General features: G+C 33.7%; 1 protein-coding gene across 3 annotated transcripts in view; it reads right to left on the bottom strand.

Moving 5' to 3' along the window:
• The window catches only part of SYCP2 (synaptonemal complex protein 2), a 67,751-nt gene that overhangs the window by 52,479 nt on the left and 2,867 nt on the right, over positions 1-12,405 (bottom strand). For 2 of the 3 annotated variants that reach the window (XM_047068736.1, XM_047068738.1), the window contains exons 3-12: positions 12,238-12,366; positions 11,079-11,183; positions 10,764-10,788; positions 7,110-7,195; positions 6,354-6,439; positions 6,052-6,086; positions 5,059-5,201; positions 4,919-4,971; positions 3,252-3,297; positions 2,616-2,711 (exon numbers count right to left, since the gene is read on the bottom strand). In XM_047068736.1, the coding sequence (XP_046924692.1) occupies positions 2,616-2,711; positions 3,252-3,297; positions 4,919-4,971; positions 5,059-5,201; positions 6,052-6,086; positions 6,354-6,439; positions 7,110-7,195; positions 10,764-10,788; positions 11,079-11,183; positions 12,238-12,366 (804 nt within the window). Of the gene's footprint in view, positions 1-2,615; positions 2,712-3,251; positions 3,298-4,918; positions 4,994-5,058; positions 5,202-6,051; positions 6,087-6,353; positions 6,440-7,109; positions 7,196-10,763; positions 10,789-11,078; positions 11,184-12,237; positions 12,367-12,405 lie in introns of those variants that run through there. The other variant, XM_047068739.1, reaches the window with a different exon arrangement.

The following is a 12,405-nucleotide window of genomic DNA, read 5'->3' as shown; positions in this document are numbered from 1 at the left end:
GCAAACATTCCAGGAATGCGCAAACCGCATTGGTTCCATAGAACTGCTGTCTCACGGATCACCAGTTCTGATGTCAGTTAACACTTGATTTGACACTGTTCACCATTTCCACCCTCATAAAAAACACCCTTCTCTTCACTTTCATAACATGACACCCTTCCAGTTTGTTCTCTTTTGGCTGATTCTGTAAGTGTCCTTCGGGCTAGCATTCCTTCTATCTATGCTGTGTATATCTGTGGTTCCCAGTTCTGTCATTACATCCCATGATCGTGTTTATCACCTATACATAGATGGCTTCTAAATCTTCACTGTGCACACTTCCCTCACTTGAACTTCAGATCAGTATATCCAACTGCCTAGCAGACATCTTTGCTGAATGTCCCAAAAGGATCTCCACATCAAACATGCAAAACTGAACTCCCCCTATTTCTGCTACAGAACGCATCCTCCTGTGACGCAGCTCTATCCACCCACTCAAGCTTTATTAATCCTTCTTTCTCTTTTTGCCAGAGAAAAATCAGGTCTGCTCAATTCTATCTCTTTTCAAGTCTTCCTGGAATCCATTCATTTCCATCCATCTCTACTGTCACTTTCCAAGATCACACCAGCATGACTTCTCACCAGCATTACCACAGGTCTCCTGCCACTGGTCTTGTCCCTTTTTAATCTGTTCTCCCCCCCAGAAGAATCTTTAACAAGAAGGTGAGCCTCAGTGCCTAGCATAAATCTTGCACATAGTAATTTCTTACTTAATGTTCCTTGAATTGATGTTACTTCCTACTTGTAACCCTTCTTTGGCTCCACACTGCTTTATTTCTTTCCAATCTCCTTTCCACTCTATGTACTAACCATACCATAAATCTTTCAGTTCTGTGAGTTTTCTATTCACTCATTCTTGCAATAAATTTGAGTCCTTGATTAGCTATAAATAAGAAGACACAAGTCCTTGATTTCATAAATCTTATACTCTGTTGGGGGAAAACAAACAACAAACAAAATGATTTTAAGCAACAATTACTACTGTAAGGGAAATTAAAACAAGACAATGTGATATAATGTGGTTGGGAGGCAACTTTAGACGTTAGATGGAGTTACCAGAGAATATCTCCATAAAGAAGCAATATTTGTACTGAAACCGAAATGGGAAGAAACTAAGATGCAAAGATCTGGCACCTTCTAGGCAGAAGAACCAGCAAGTAGAGAGATCCGAAATGGGCATGATCTTTGTTAAAGAAATAGGAAAAAAAAAAATGAATGTGGCTGGAACATAGTAAGCATAGAGAATGGTCTTGAGATGTCAGAGAAACAGCCAGGGGCCAGATCATAAAGACCCTCATATACAATGTTAAAGAGACAAAAGATGGGTTTTAAGCAGCCACTCTACAGAGTATGGATTCTAAGAAAGTCAGAGAGAATACAGGGAGAATGTACTATTGCTACAGAAATCCAGAAAGGAGGGGATTCTGAATATGTGTTTTGGAAGAAGAATCTCCCTACATTTCTAGATCAGTATCTGGAACACAGCAGGATTTAACACTTATAAATGCATTTTATACTATCCCTACCATGTATCATACTATAATTGCTTATTTTCTTGTTGGAATCATCCATAACATCAAACTGAGTAAAGGTAGGGACTATATCAATCCTATTCTATCTTCTTCCAAAATGAAATCCCATTCCTAAAAATCCAGTTAAAAATATTCCTACAAACCCTAAAAGAATAAATACACTAATAAAAACTGTCAGTGACCCTGAGAAGCAGTGCTAGTATCTGGAACTCAATTTTAATTAAGTATTCTATGAAGATACTCTAACATAAAAAGAAATAATGTGGAAATCTTCAGGAGCATTTTGTTAAGGTCTATCCATAGTTTACCTGGAACAAAAAGCAGTATTTTACAAGAGCAGACTAAAATGACTAAATCCTCATTAAAGTATCCGCAACCACATCTGATTAGTAAATGCGGATCAACTCTTAGTTGGATGTTTACGAAGTGACTATATCGTTAGGACTAGAAGCTTGCCTACGGACCAAATATTAAGGATAGCTATTTGGAAACAATGACTCAAGAATTCTGCTCAGGTTAAAAAGAAGTCAGTAGAAAATATACCATCTGGCTGGAAAGTTTAAACATAGCTATTAATATAGCACATAAAGAAGTAAATCTCTTCCAAATACCACCATAAGAATCAATCCCTCTCTATTTTCAAACAGAAGATTTTAGAAGGTATAAGACCACTCGTCATTACCTGTTAATATTTTTAAGTGAGTGCCTCTGTATTTGAGTAACTGGTGTCTTTTCTAAATTTCACTCTTGTTCATATGAATGTTAAATGTTATATCATTAACATGTAATTTATTTCTGAAAAGCTTAGATTGAAAAACTAGTATTAAAATTTAGCATTTTCTGTTGCAATAAAACATCAAAAATAATTTTCATTTCTAATTAACTGCTAAAGGGTTACCATGCTCATCAAAACTATGGGGCTAATACTAAAATCTATTAAAATAGCTAGAAAAATAAACATACAAAAAAATCCACATTCTTAAATTAAGACACTGTAGACATACATAAACAAACATATAAAATGGTAGATGGAATAAAGCTTACGTCATTATCTCCAGCAACGTAGAATGATAGAGCCTGGCTCCCAAGATTAAAATCTATCCAAAATTCCTCAAGTTTTTCATCTGAAGGTATTTTCAACTAATAAAACAAATATATAAAACTGTTATAGACTATGACTTTAAAAACAACAACAGAAAATGAGGCCTATGTTATGTTCATGGTTCAGTTTTGTTTGTGTGTTTGTTTTTAAGAAAAGAGAAAGGTGAGGAAGATAAAGGGCAGACAAGTAGAGCATTTAAACCAATTTAGAAACAATCAAAAGAAATGCTTCTTTAATATTTTACACAGAAATGAGCTCTAAGAAATCACAAATATTCCAAGTGCAAATAAAGGTTAACAATATCAGTCTGAATATATTAATGAATGATAAATCAATTACTGGGCTTGATTAAGGGAAAAAAAGACAATCTGAAGCACAGACTTTTATTTAAGTTATCCTTGGCTATAAATATACCACTTCAGAAAACACACACACACAGAATACTAGACTAGACTAGCTGTATCTGTGATCAAATTATGACTATTTTTAATGTTCTTGTCAATTTATAAGCTGTAATTCACTTGACCCTGGTATCAAAATTCATCCAATAACTAAAACATGTTAAATTCAAAACTCACCTCATGTTTATCAAGAAATGCTGATAAACAAGGAAATGTAAAGACCCTGAAATAAAAAAGTAGTTTGCGCTAAAGATTAATAGGCCTTCACAGTGTAATCTTGACCAGCCATAGAGAGCATATGTAGGATCAGAAGGAAATCAGGAAGTAGGCAAAACGACTGAAATCAAATCATCTTTTCTTTCTTATTACTTTTTTTTAATGTTTACTTATTTTTGAGAGAGACAAATAGAACATGAGTGGCAGAGGGGCAGAGAGAGGGAGACACAGAATCCAAGGCAGGCTCCAGGCTCTGAGCTGTCAGCACAGAGCACAACGCAGGGCTTGAACCCACAAGAGGCAAGACCATGACCCTGAGCAGAAGGCAGACGCCCAACCCTTATCCTTCTTTATTACATTTTAAAGCAAGAGTTTAATGGAAATTTGTTTCTGTGTATTATTTTGAGGATACTACTCAACCTTCCATTCTGACTCGAGTGAGTGTACCAATTTACTTCTCATGCCATCGACTCAGAGTAGAAATTCCTAATTTAGCAGATACTTTCAGTACAGTGGAAGCTCCCATAGGATTTACGTGGGAAAAGAAGAGTAGAAATAAATAATACTGCTGATAAAAATGACCTAGGGGGCGCCTTAGTCTGTTTAAGTGTCCAACTCTTGATTTCAGCTCAGGTCATGATCTCACAGTTAGTGGATCCAAGCCCCACATTGGGCTCCACACTGACAACGTGGAGCCTGCTTGGGATTCTCTCTCTCCCCCTTTCTCCACCCCTCCCCCACAAAAGCTCACATGGTCGCTCTCAAAAAAATAAATAAATAAATAAATAAATAAACTTAAAAAAAAAAGACTGAATTCACAGAACGCTTTCTTGGGCAGATAATATTATGAGCACTTAGCATATGATCATCTAACTTAATTTTCACAGCAAACGTACAAGGTAGGTGTTAGTATAATTTTACAGCTAAGGAACTGAGACAAGGAAGTTTAGTACTTTGCCCAACATTAGAATAGGAAGAGGAGAACTATAATTCAAATCCAAATAGCATGAGTCCCTGCCCTTAACCCTCAGCCTGTCTTTTGTTTCCTAAAGTAAATGTGAACTCACACATCCAATAAATGTATCCTGAGCATCTAAAATACAGTGCAAGACACTGAACTCCAAATACTATTCTTTTGTTACTAACAAAAGTGATAATTATGATAATTACCTTTCATTCATGCCCATTCCCGAGATTAGATAACCTCAGAAAGGTTAGCCTTAGTGTATGTTAATTATAAAAAAATGTATTTGTTTGTCGTCTATTTTTATTACAGTACGTGGAGAAAGGAGGTAGCTCAAGTAATATTTATACCTAGATTTTTATAATAATGCAAATGGAATTCTAAATTATAGTAAATCAATTTCAGACACTCAAAGTTATTAATATTAACTAAAAATGCACGTTTCCTCTAAAAAGTACGAAGTAAAATAAGACCAGTGGAAGATTATTTCATCCTACCAATGTAGTACCTTATTACACAGTGTTACAATAGGATATTGTTTTAAGTATCTCTGTGCATTTTCCATTCCAACACAACAAATAAATTTTAAAGGTTCAACACTGTGTACTCCCTCTTGAGCTCCAGTTCTTTGTCAGTAAATGGTTGAATACTGTATTATGCTTACCTTCTCTTGTCTCCAAGCATGCCATTTACAAGGTTGAGAAATACTCTGCAATCCTAATTTTAAAAAAAAGAGAGACTTTTAAAAAGCAGAGTGATTTTTAAAAACTGTTGTTAATTTGATATTTTTTTTATACTACTCACTGTTTCAAATTCAGAGTCTTTAATTCCTTTAAATGCATTAGCAATAAAATCCATTGAAAACCACTGACATGAAAGTTCCTGTCTTTGTTTTTCTGAAGTCATTCTACATAGTGCTTCTACGATACCTACTTGTAAATCATAATCTTGAAAAAAATCGTTAACATGTTATTTGAAATTGTGAAAAAGAAGCTCACACGTCATCATTTATAAGGTATTAGAACAAGCAGGAGAAAGAAAGAAAACGTTAGTGTAATTCACTCTTTTTTTTTTTGCCATTTTCTTTATAAGAATTAGATCTATCCCATCATCACAAAAATGAACACAGTCCAAATAATAAGTTTACTATCAGAAAAAAGGAGTAAAACTTTTCTCCAAAACAGGATATTTAAAAGAAACTCCTAAATATTCAAAGGCTCTGCCATTCCATTATTAGAGTTATGAATTGCAAAATAACTCATACAATAATCTATAAATCACAGAATCTTTTACTTTTGTACTATGTTTATAGTTATTCCAAAGTACTTTAACCAGTGGTTTGTTCTATATGTAAATCACTACATCAAAATGTTCTCATATGAAACTTACAAAAGAAAATTTGAGTTCTAATAAACACATTGTTTAAAAACAAACTTATTAGTCCCCAAAATATTAAAACTCCCAATTCCAAATATAAAACACTATTTGAGGAATTTCTTAGGAAAAGTAATTCAAATCTATTAGAAAATTAAATTATTATTCATAAATCTACAACAGGCATAAATTATATTTAACAACTCCTATTATCATGCTTAATTATTATTTTAACCCCATAGATACAGATCATTTAATTTCTTATTAGTAATTAAAAATTGCTCAATTGTACAGAGTTTATAATTTCCTCACATAATCTCACTAAATTAAAATGTTAATGTTATTTTGACTAAGGAGATATTATATTCTATTAATAAATCTTGAATAATTTCAAATATGAACATTTGAAAAAAACATACTTACCTCCAGCATCTAAAATCCTTTCTCCCATACTACTCCTGTAAACCAAAATAACAGATCATATACTAAACTAGTATCAATTAAATAGAAAACCCATGTATTGGGGGGGAAATTTTCACTAAAATGTACAATTGGCTAGTATCACAGACCTCTGCAGGACATATAGCCATAAATTATATTACAAATCTAAAACAGCTTATCAGTTTTAATTATTAATGCAACTCATGGTTGCCTATAGCCTTGTAAAATATCCTTTAAATTATTGACTTGAACCACTAATGAACCAATATAATACAAATTATTACATGAGAATAAACATTTCTTGGTCAGAGAGTATTGTTCTGGCGTCTTGAGGCATTTTGTCAAGCATAACATTCATTTTTTTTAGGGCCTAGAAAAGAAAAAAGATAATCCATTAACTTTATATATTCAGTTATATAAATATATACATGTGTATATTTAAGTATTTAAAGAAATATTCTAGGTATACAAACTTAGGAGCCTATTTAGCACAGCATTTTATGCAGGGAATAGAGAAGGGTGGAGGAAAGAATATAAACTATAAAACAGTGAATACAAAAAAACATGACAAGGATATCAAAAATAAAATATACCATGATACCTACACTTATCAAAAACAGAATATACCATGAGTCCAGTTCTACTCTTTGCAATAAGACATAGGTTTTCTATTACTCTATTTTAAGAACTAAAGAAGCAAAATTATTATTTGTTCTTACGGTTACCTATACGTACACACATACATATAATAATACAGGTTATTTTTAGGATTTAAATACTGAGAACTCCTAATATCTGGATGGTTGAACTTATTTTCATCTGAGCTATGTGTACATAAACCCAGATGGCTAGGACTATGCAATAAATATTTAGGTAACATTTATTCATCATTTCAGGCAATAAATTAAGACAGCAGAAATACAATACATAATTAATTAAATACCAAGATAAAATGATTATTCATTTTGATGAACTGCTACTATATTTTCTTCACTTTCTCATTTTTAGGGTTTAAAAGAAAATCTAACAAATGACTTTACCTCTTGCTGAATACAAATATTCACTCTTGAGTCAATAACCAGGACACAGATTTGAGGTATAAAATTTTCCGCTACTTGCCTTTTACCTGAAAGTGTTAAATCATTAATAAATGTATATTTTAAGCCATTTTAAATGACAGTCTTTTCTTATTTGAGTTAATGAAAGAATGTACTAGTTCAGACATGGCCCACTGTCTAGATGGGCATCAGAAAACATGAAATCCAATCCTACCTCTTCTATGAACTAGCTACGTGGCTCCGAAGAAACACCATTCAACAGAATGACTCATCTTAATGGCAAAGGAAAAACCCCAGATTCAGCTTCTCCTTTTGGGCACCTAAGGCAGTACTGACTTACAGTTCAAGAGTTGAAATTTCTATAGTGAAGTTCTTATGAAAACAGGCCTCATTAATTCAGTCATACAGTAAAACCTTGGATTAAAAGTAACTTGTTCTGCGAGTATTCCACAAGACAAGCAAACATCTCTAGTAAATTTTAACTTGATAAATGAGCAAGGTCACACAATACGAGTAGTACGTGATGCCGAATGTCACCTGATCACAACCAGCCAATGGTTCTTCTCTCTCTTTCTCTCTCTGAAGGATCATGGGTGACCAGCTCCCATGCTCAGATGCTCAGTTTCAGGACGTGGTATTTGGCAGAAATCAGTGATTATTCAGGACATTGGAAGGTGCCCACAATTGGTGCTAGTGTATTTTTTGTCACTTTGAAGCACCTATGGACAGTCCTTTGCTTTTCCAGGCAAGAGTGAGGTTAGGAACGCTTTGCTTCATTCTAGGTCAGGCTGCCTACAGATATAGATCCTTTCCTCTGCTGCCGTATTGCCAGTGTACAGTATATGGCAAGAGTTTATTAATACTGTAGTCAACATCTGGGCGAGCGTATACAATGGCTCCCAGCAGAAAAAGGCTGAAAAGAAAGGTGGTTAGAAGAAGAGAGGATTATGGTGGAAGTTAAGAAGGAAACCATCGAGAAGTACGAATGAGGTATGCAGTGGCCAAAACTGCAAGATTTTGTAAGAAGTCTACGTCTGCATCTCGTCTGTAAAGGAGGAGGAGAAGAGGAAGAGGAGAAAAGGCGGAGGAATCCCTCACCTCAAATGAAATTAGGGAGATGTGTAAAATGTGGGAAAAAGTACAAGATTTTGTAGAAAATCACCACCCGAATAAGGCTGTAGCAGTGCAAGCGATGAATCTGTTTAACGACAACGCAATGTCACACTTCTGCAAAATCCTCTAAAGAAGGCAAAAGTAAGTGTCATTGGATAGGTTCCTTGATTAAGTTGCACAAAAAGAAAAAGATTCCATAGATAGCAGTGATTCAGTTAGTGATAGAGAAAGCTGTCCTACACAATTACCTTCCTCTCTCTTGTCTCCTTCATCCATGCCACGAAAGTTTTCAAAGGTAAATGCAGGTTCATTTGTGTATTTTTCTTTATATTTTGTATTTTATAATTTTGTACTATATTACAATATCATAATCATTTTTATATGAATATCTTTGGGTTGTGGAACAAATCATCTGAGTTTCCATTTCTAATGGGGACATTCACTTCGATATACCAGTGCTTTGAATTACAAGCATGTTTTCGGACTGAGTTATTCTCGTAAACCAAGGTTTTACTGTATATTGTAAATTCCATAATGGCCATAAACTCTTGTCGATATAAAGATCTAAATATTTGAGCTTTTTCTAAAAGTTAACCCTATTCTCAAAAGAGCAGGCTTTATCAATACAAAATATATTCAGAGGAATTTGCCACATGCTATTTTATAATGCAAAGATAAAAAATAATTTTAAATAATGGCAATACTACAACAGAAAATATACAAATTTCCAAAGTGACTACATTGAAGGAAAAAAAGAATCATTCAATGAGATAAAAAGATATAATGATTGGGGCGCCTGGGTGGCTCAGTCGGTTAAGCGGCCGACTTCGGCTCAGGTCATGATCTCACAGTTCGTGGGTTCGCGCCCCACATCAGGCTCTGTGCTGACAGCTCAGAGCCTGGAGCCTGTTTCGGATTCTGTGTCTCCCTCTCTCTGACCCTCCCCCGTTCATGCTCTGTCTCTCTCTGTCTCAAAAATAAATAAATGTTAAAAAAAAAATTAAAAAAAAAGATATAATGATTTACTTAAAATTTTTTTTGATTACTTCATACTCACTGGTGCCTTAGGATGGTTTTCTTCCCTAAAAACTTACGAATTTAGACTAGACTGTTAAATCAACTGCAAAGCAATCAATGAAAAGGTAGCATCAACTACCATTGAAATAAATAGCAATTGAGCTTTTCAAAGGTTTTGGTTTTGAAGGCAAATTGTTCCTTTATTTACAAACAATTCACCAGCCTCAATGACTAATCCTAGGTAATTCTTCCTCAACCAACAGAGATAAAATAATTTGGACTGATTGCTTGGCACAAAAAAAGGGCTACTCACAAGTGAGGATGAGTTGTAATGTGTTCTCTATTTTGAAAATTTTGTCCCATTAGATCAAGAGTTGGCAAATTATGGCCCACAAACCAAATCCACCCCACTGCCCATTTTGTATGGCTGTATTACTCATCAGCAGGTGACTCTGTGGAAATACTTGATTCAATCATGTTTCACTGAACCAGCAGTAGCAAAGTGAATTTCATTCTACTCTCATGAACTTAGCCAACATCAGTTACCACTGAATGGTTTCTGTAATTAATTAGCATGAGCTGCAGAGTTGATGTTTCTTAATGAATCTGACACAAAATTACAAGGCAAAATCATGCTGATATGACAAACTTATACTTCACTGAAGTCATTTCAATGAAACTAAGGTTATCTGAATCACAAGTTATGCTAAACTGTTTTATACATTTCCCAGGCTGTCAAAAATTAAAACAAGGAGTGACATCTCCATTCTCACACAAATTTACAGGAGTACATTTTTTCCAAACTCCAGCTACAGGATGAGCAGCATTTTTGGACACTGACAAAGTGCAAAGGACATTCCCATATTTCAAAACCCATTTAAATGTGCAATTGAGGGGTGTCTACCTAACCTTCAGTTGACAGTCATTCATCTGCATGCAATGACATTCTAAAAAGCAAATATTAAGAAAGGAATCTAATCTTCTACAAATGCTTTCCAAGTGATGAACACGCTCAATTAAAAATCATGCTCATGAACTGATATTTGGCATTATCTACATGAAGAGACAGTTTCTAATGCAATATACATAAAATCTCATTACAGATAAGCATAAAAAATGAACATTTGCAATGAATTCTGATAACAGCAAACACTAACTCTGAACCATAATTAAGTGAAATGTCATCCCCTCAAGAGTACTATTCTCATTAGTTGACCTATTACAGAAACATTGTACTCAATTTTATAATATTTTGAATTGTATAAATAAAACATCTGTAGATATTTGTTTTCTTGTTATATAAGTGGCTATATAACATTCTCACTTTCTTGGTCCTAATATAAAGCTTATAATGTTTACTATCTGTCCCTTTACAGAACAAGGTTGTTGATCCCCAAATTAACTAGTAGATTCCTAATATTAGCACAATACTATGAGGATTGCAAAATTATACTAAAACTCTAATAGGAAATTATTGTTTTAATAGAAGTAAAATGCTTATTATACCTTCATCATTGGTGTCATGTATGACCTGAAAAAAAAGTGAATAATATTTAGTTTGTAATTTACTATCTTATAAGCCATTAAAAATAGTATTAAAATAACAGATCACATTGGAACTCACCATGTAATTATTTAACTTTTATTTATTAACTATTTAATTACATTAATCAGGATAAGTGCTTTAAACAATCTGAATAGAGTAATTAAATCAAGTCACTAGCCAATTTGTTAGTGACTTTTAGGCTCAGAACATATAGAACACAAACTGTTTTTTAAGTAAACAGACTTGTAAGATTAGTTAATCGATGTGATTTTTACCATCAAAAGATCAAGTAAGTCTTCTATCATATTTATAGCTGCCTCATCTTTTGAATTTCCTCGACTGAGAATAATCTCCTTGGATTTTTCAAACCAGGCAACCATGTAAAAAAAGAAATGTGCATATTAATTACTTTGAATTCAATTTTAATAATTTTAAGAATGTACTTATCTTTGCATAAACAGTAAACCTAGGAATAAAGAAACATCAAAAATAAAAATTCCAGTATTATATGAAAATAAGTTTATGTTTTTAAACATCTTTCTTGTTTTCATTTTTTGGTATCTCACCATATTTTTCCATTGTTTAGATGGGAATAGATGAACTAATCCTAATTCTAGGTAGACCACCTTTCTTTTCCCCTTCAAATACCTAGTGCAGGTACATTCATTAACAGCTAAAAATAAATTATCATCATATATTAGATTATTTTGGCATTATCATCATTTGAAAAGTTTTAGTATTATTTTATTGAATTTTTAAAAATTTTTGTAACATTTTATTCATTTTTGAGAGACAGAAAGAGACAGAATGTGAGCAGGGGAGGGGCAGAGAGAGAGAGGGAGACACAGAATCCGAAGCAGGCTCCAGGCTCTGAGCTGGCAGCACAGAGCCCGACGCGGGGCTCGAACTCATGCACTGTGAGATCATGACCTGAGCCGAAATCAGATGCTTAACCGACTGAGCCACCCAGGCGCCCGTTAATGAATTTGTTTTAATGAATTATTTTATTTTAATGAATTCAGATATTTGAGTAGATATTACATCCCAGGTACTGTTTGTTCTCAGTGTTAGGTACACAGAAATGAACAACACAAATAAAAATCAATATCCCACATTCTAGCATGGGAAGTAGAAAATAATATAAAAAGAAAAACAAATAATGCTAGATAGTAAACAGATAAAATAAAGCATGCAAAGGCCTGAGGGAGTCTTGTGATCTCAAATTCACATGATTATCAAGGAGCCTATGTACAGAGTGTCCTTTTGATCTTCATCTTTGTAACACGTAACACAGGTTATAGAAACATTTATTTTATCTAAAAGTTTTTATAAAGTTCTCAAATTTATTTTTCAACTGTTTGAGCTGTTAATTTTATTAAACGACACACCTTTAATCATACTCCCTCACATCAACATCACACATTTCGTACTTATCTTCTGGACTAGTCCTTGTTTTATCATAGTTAAAAGTCCGGCTTGCCCCAATATACTGATATTGTTACCACATCTTCCAAAAGAAACAAAAATGGTTGAAACAGTTTGGATGTCCTTTTTATTAAGCTCCTGAAACAAAAGGATACATGTAAACATCTGTAAACACAA

This window comes from Lynx rufus, unplaced genomic scaffold (genome assembly GCF_022079265.1).
Source record: "Lynx rufus isolate CCGP_SWC_20201006 ecotype Redwood Valley unplaced genomic scaffold, mLynRuf1.p SCAF_8, whole genome shotgun sequence".
NCBI lineage: Eukaryota > Metazoa > Chordata > Mammalia > Carnivora > Felidae > Lynx > Lynx rufus.
The sequence above is the reverse complement of the archived record's forward strand: the minus strand, read 5'-3'. Positions and strand labels throughout refer to the sequence as shown.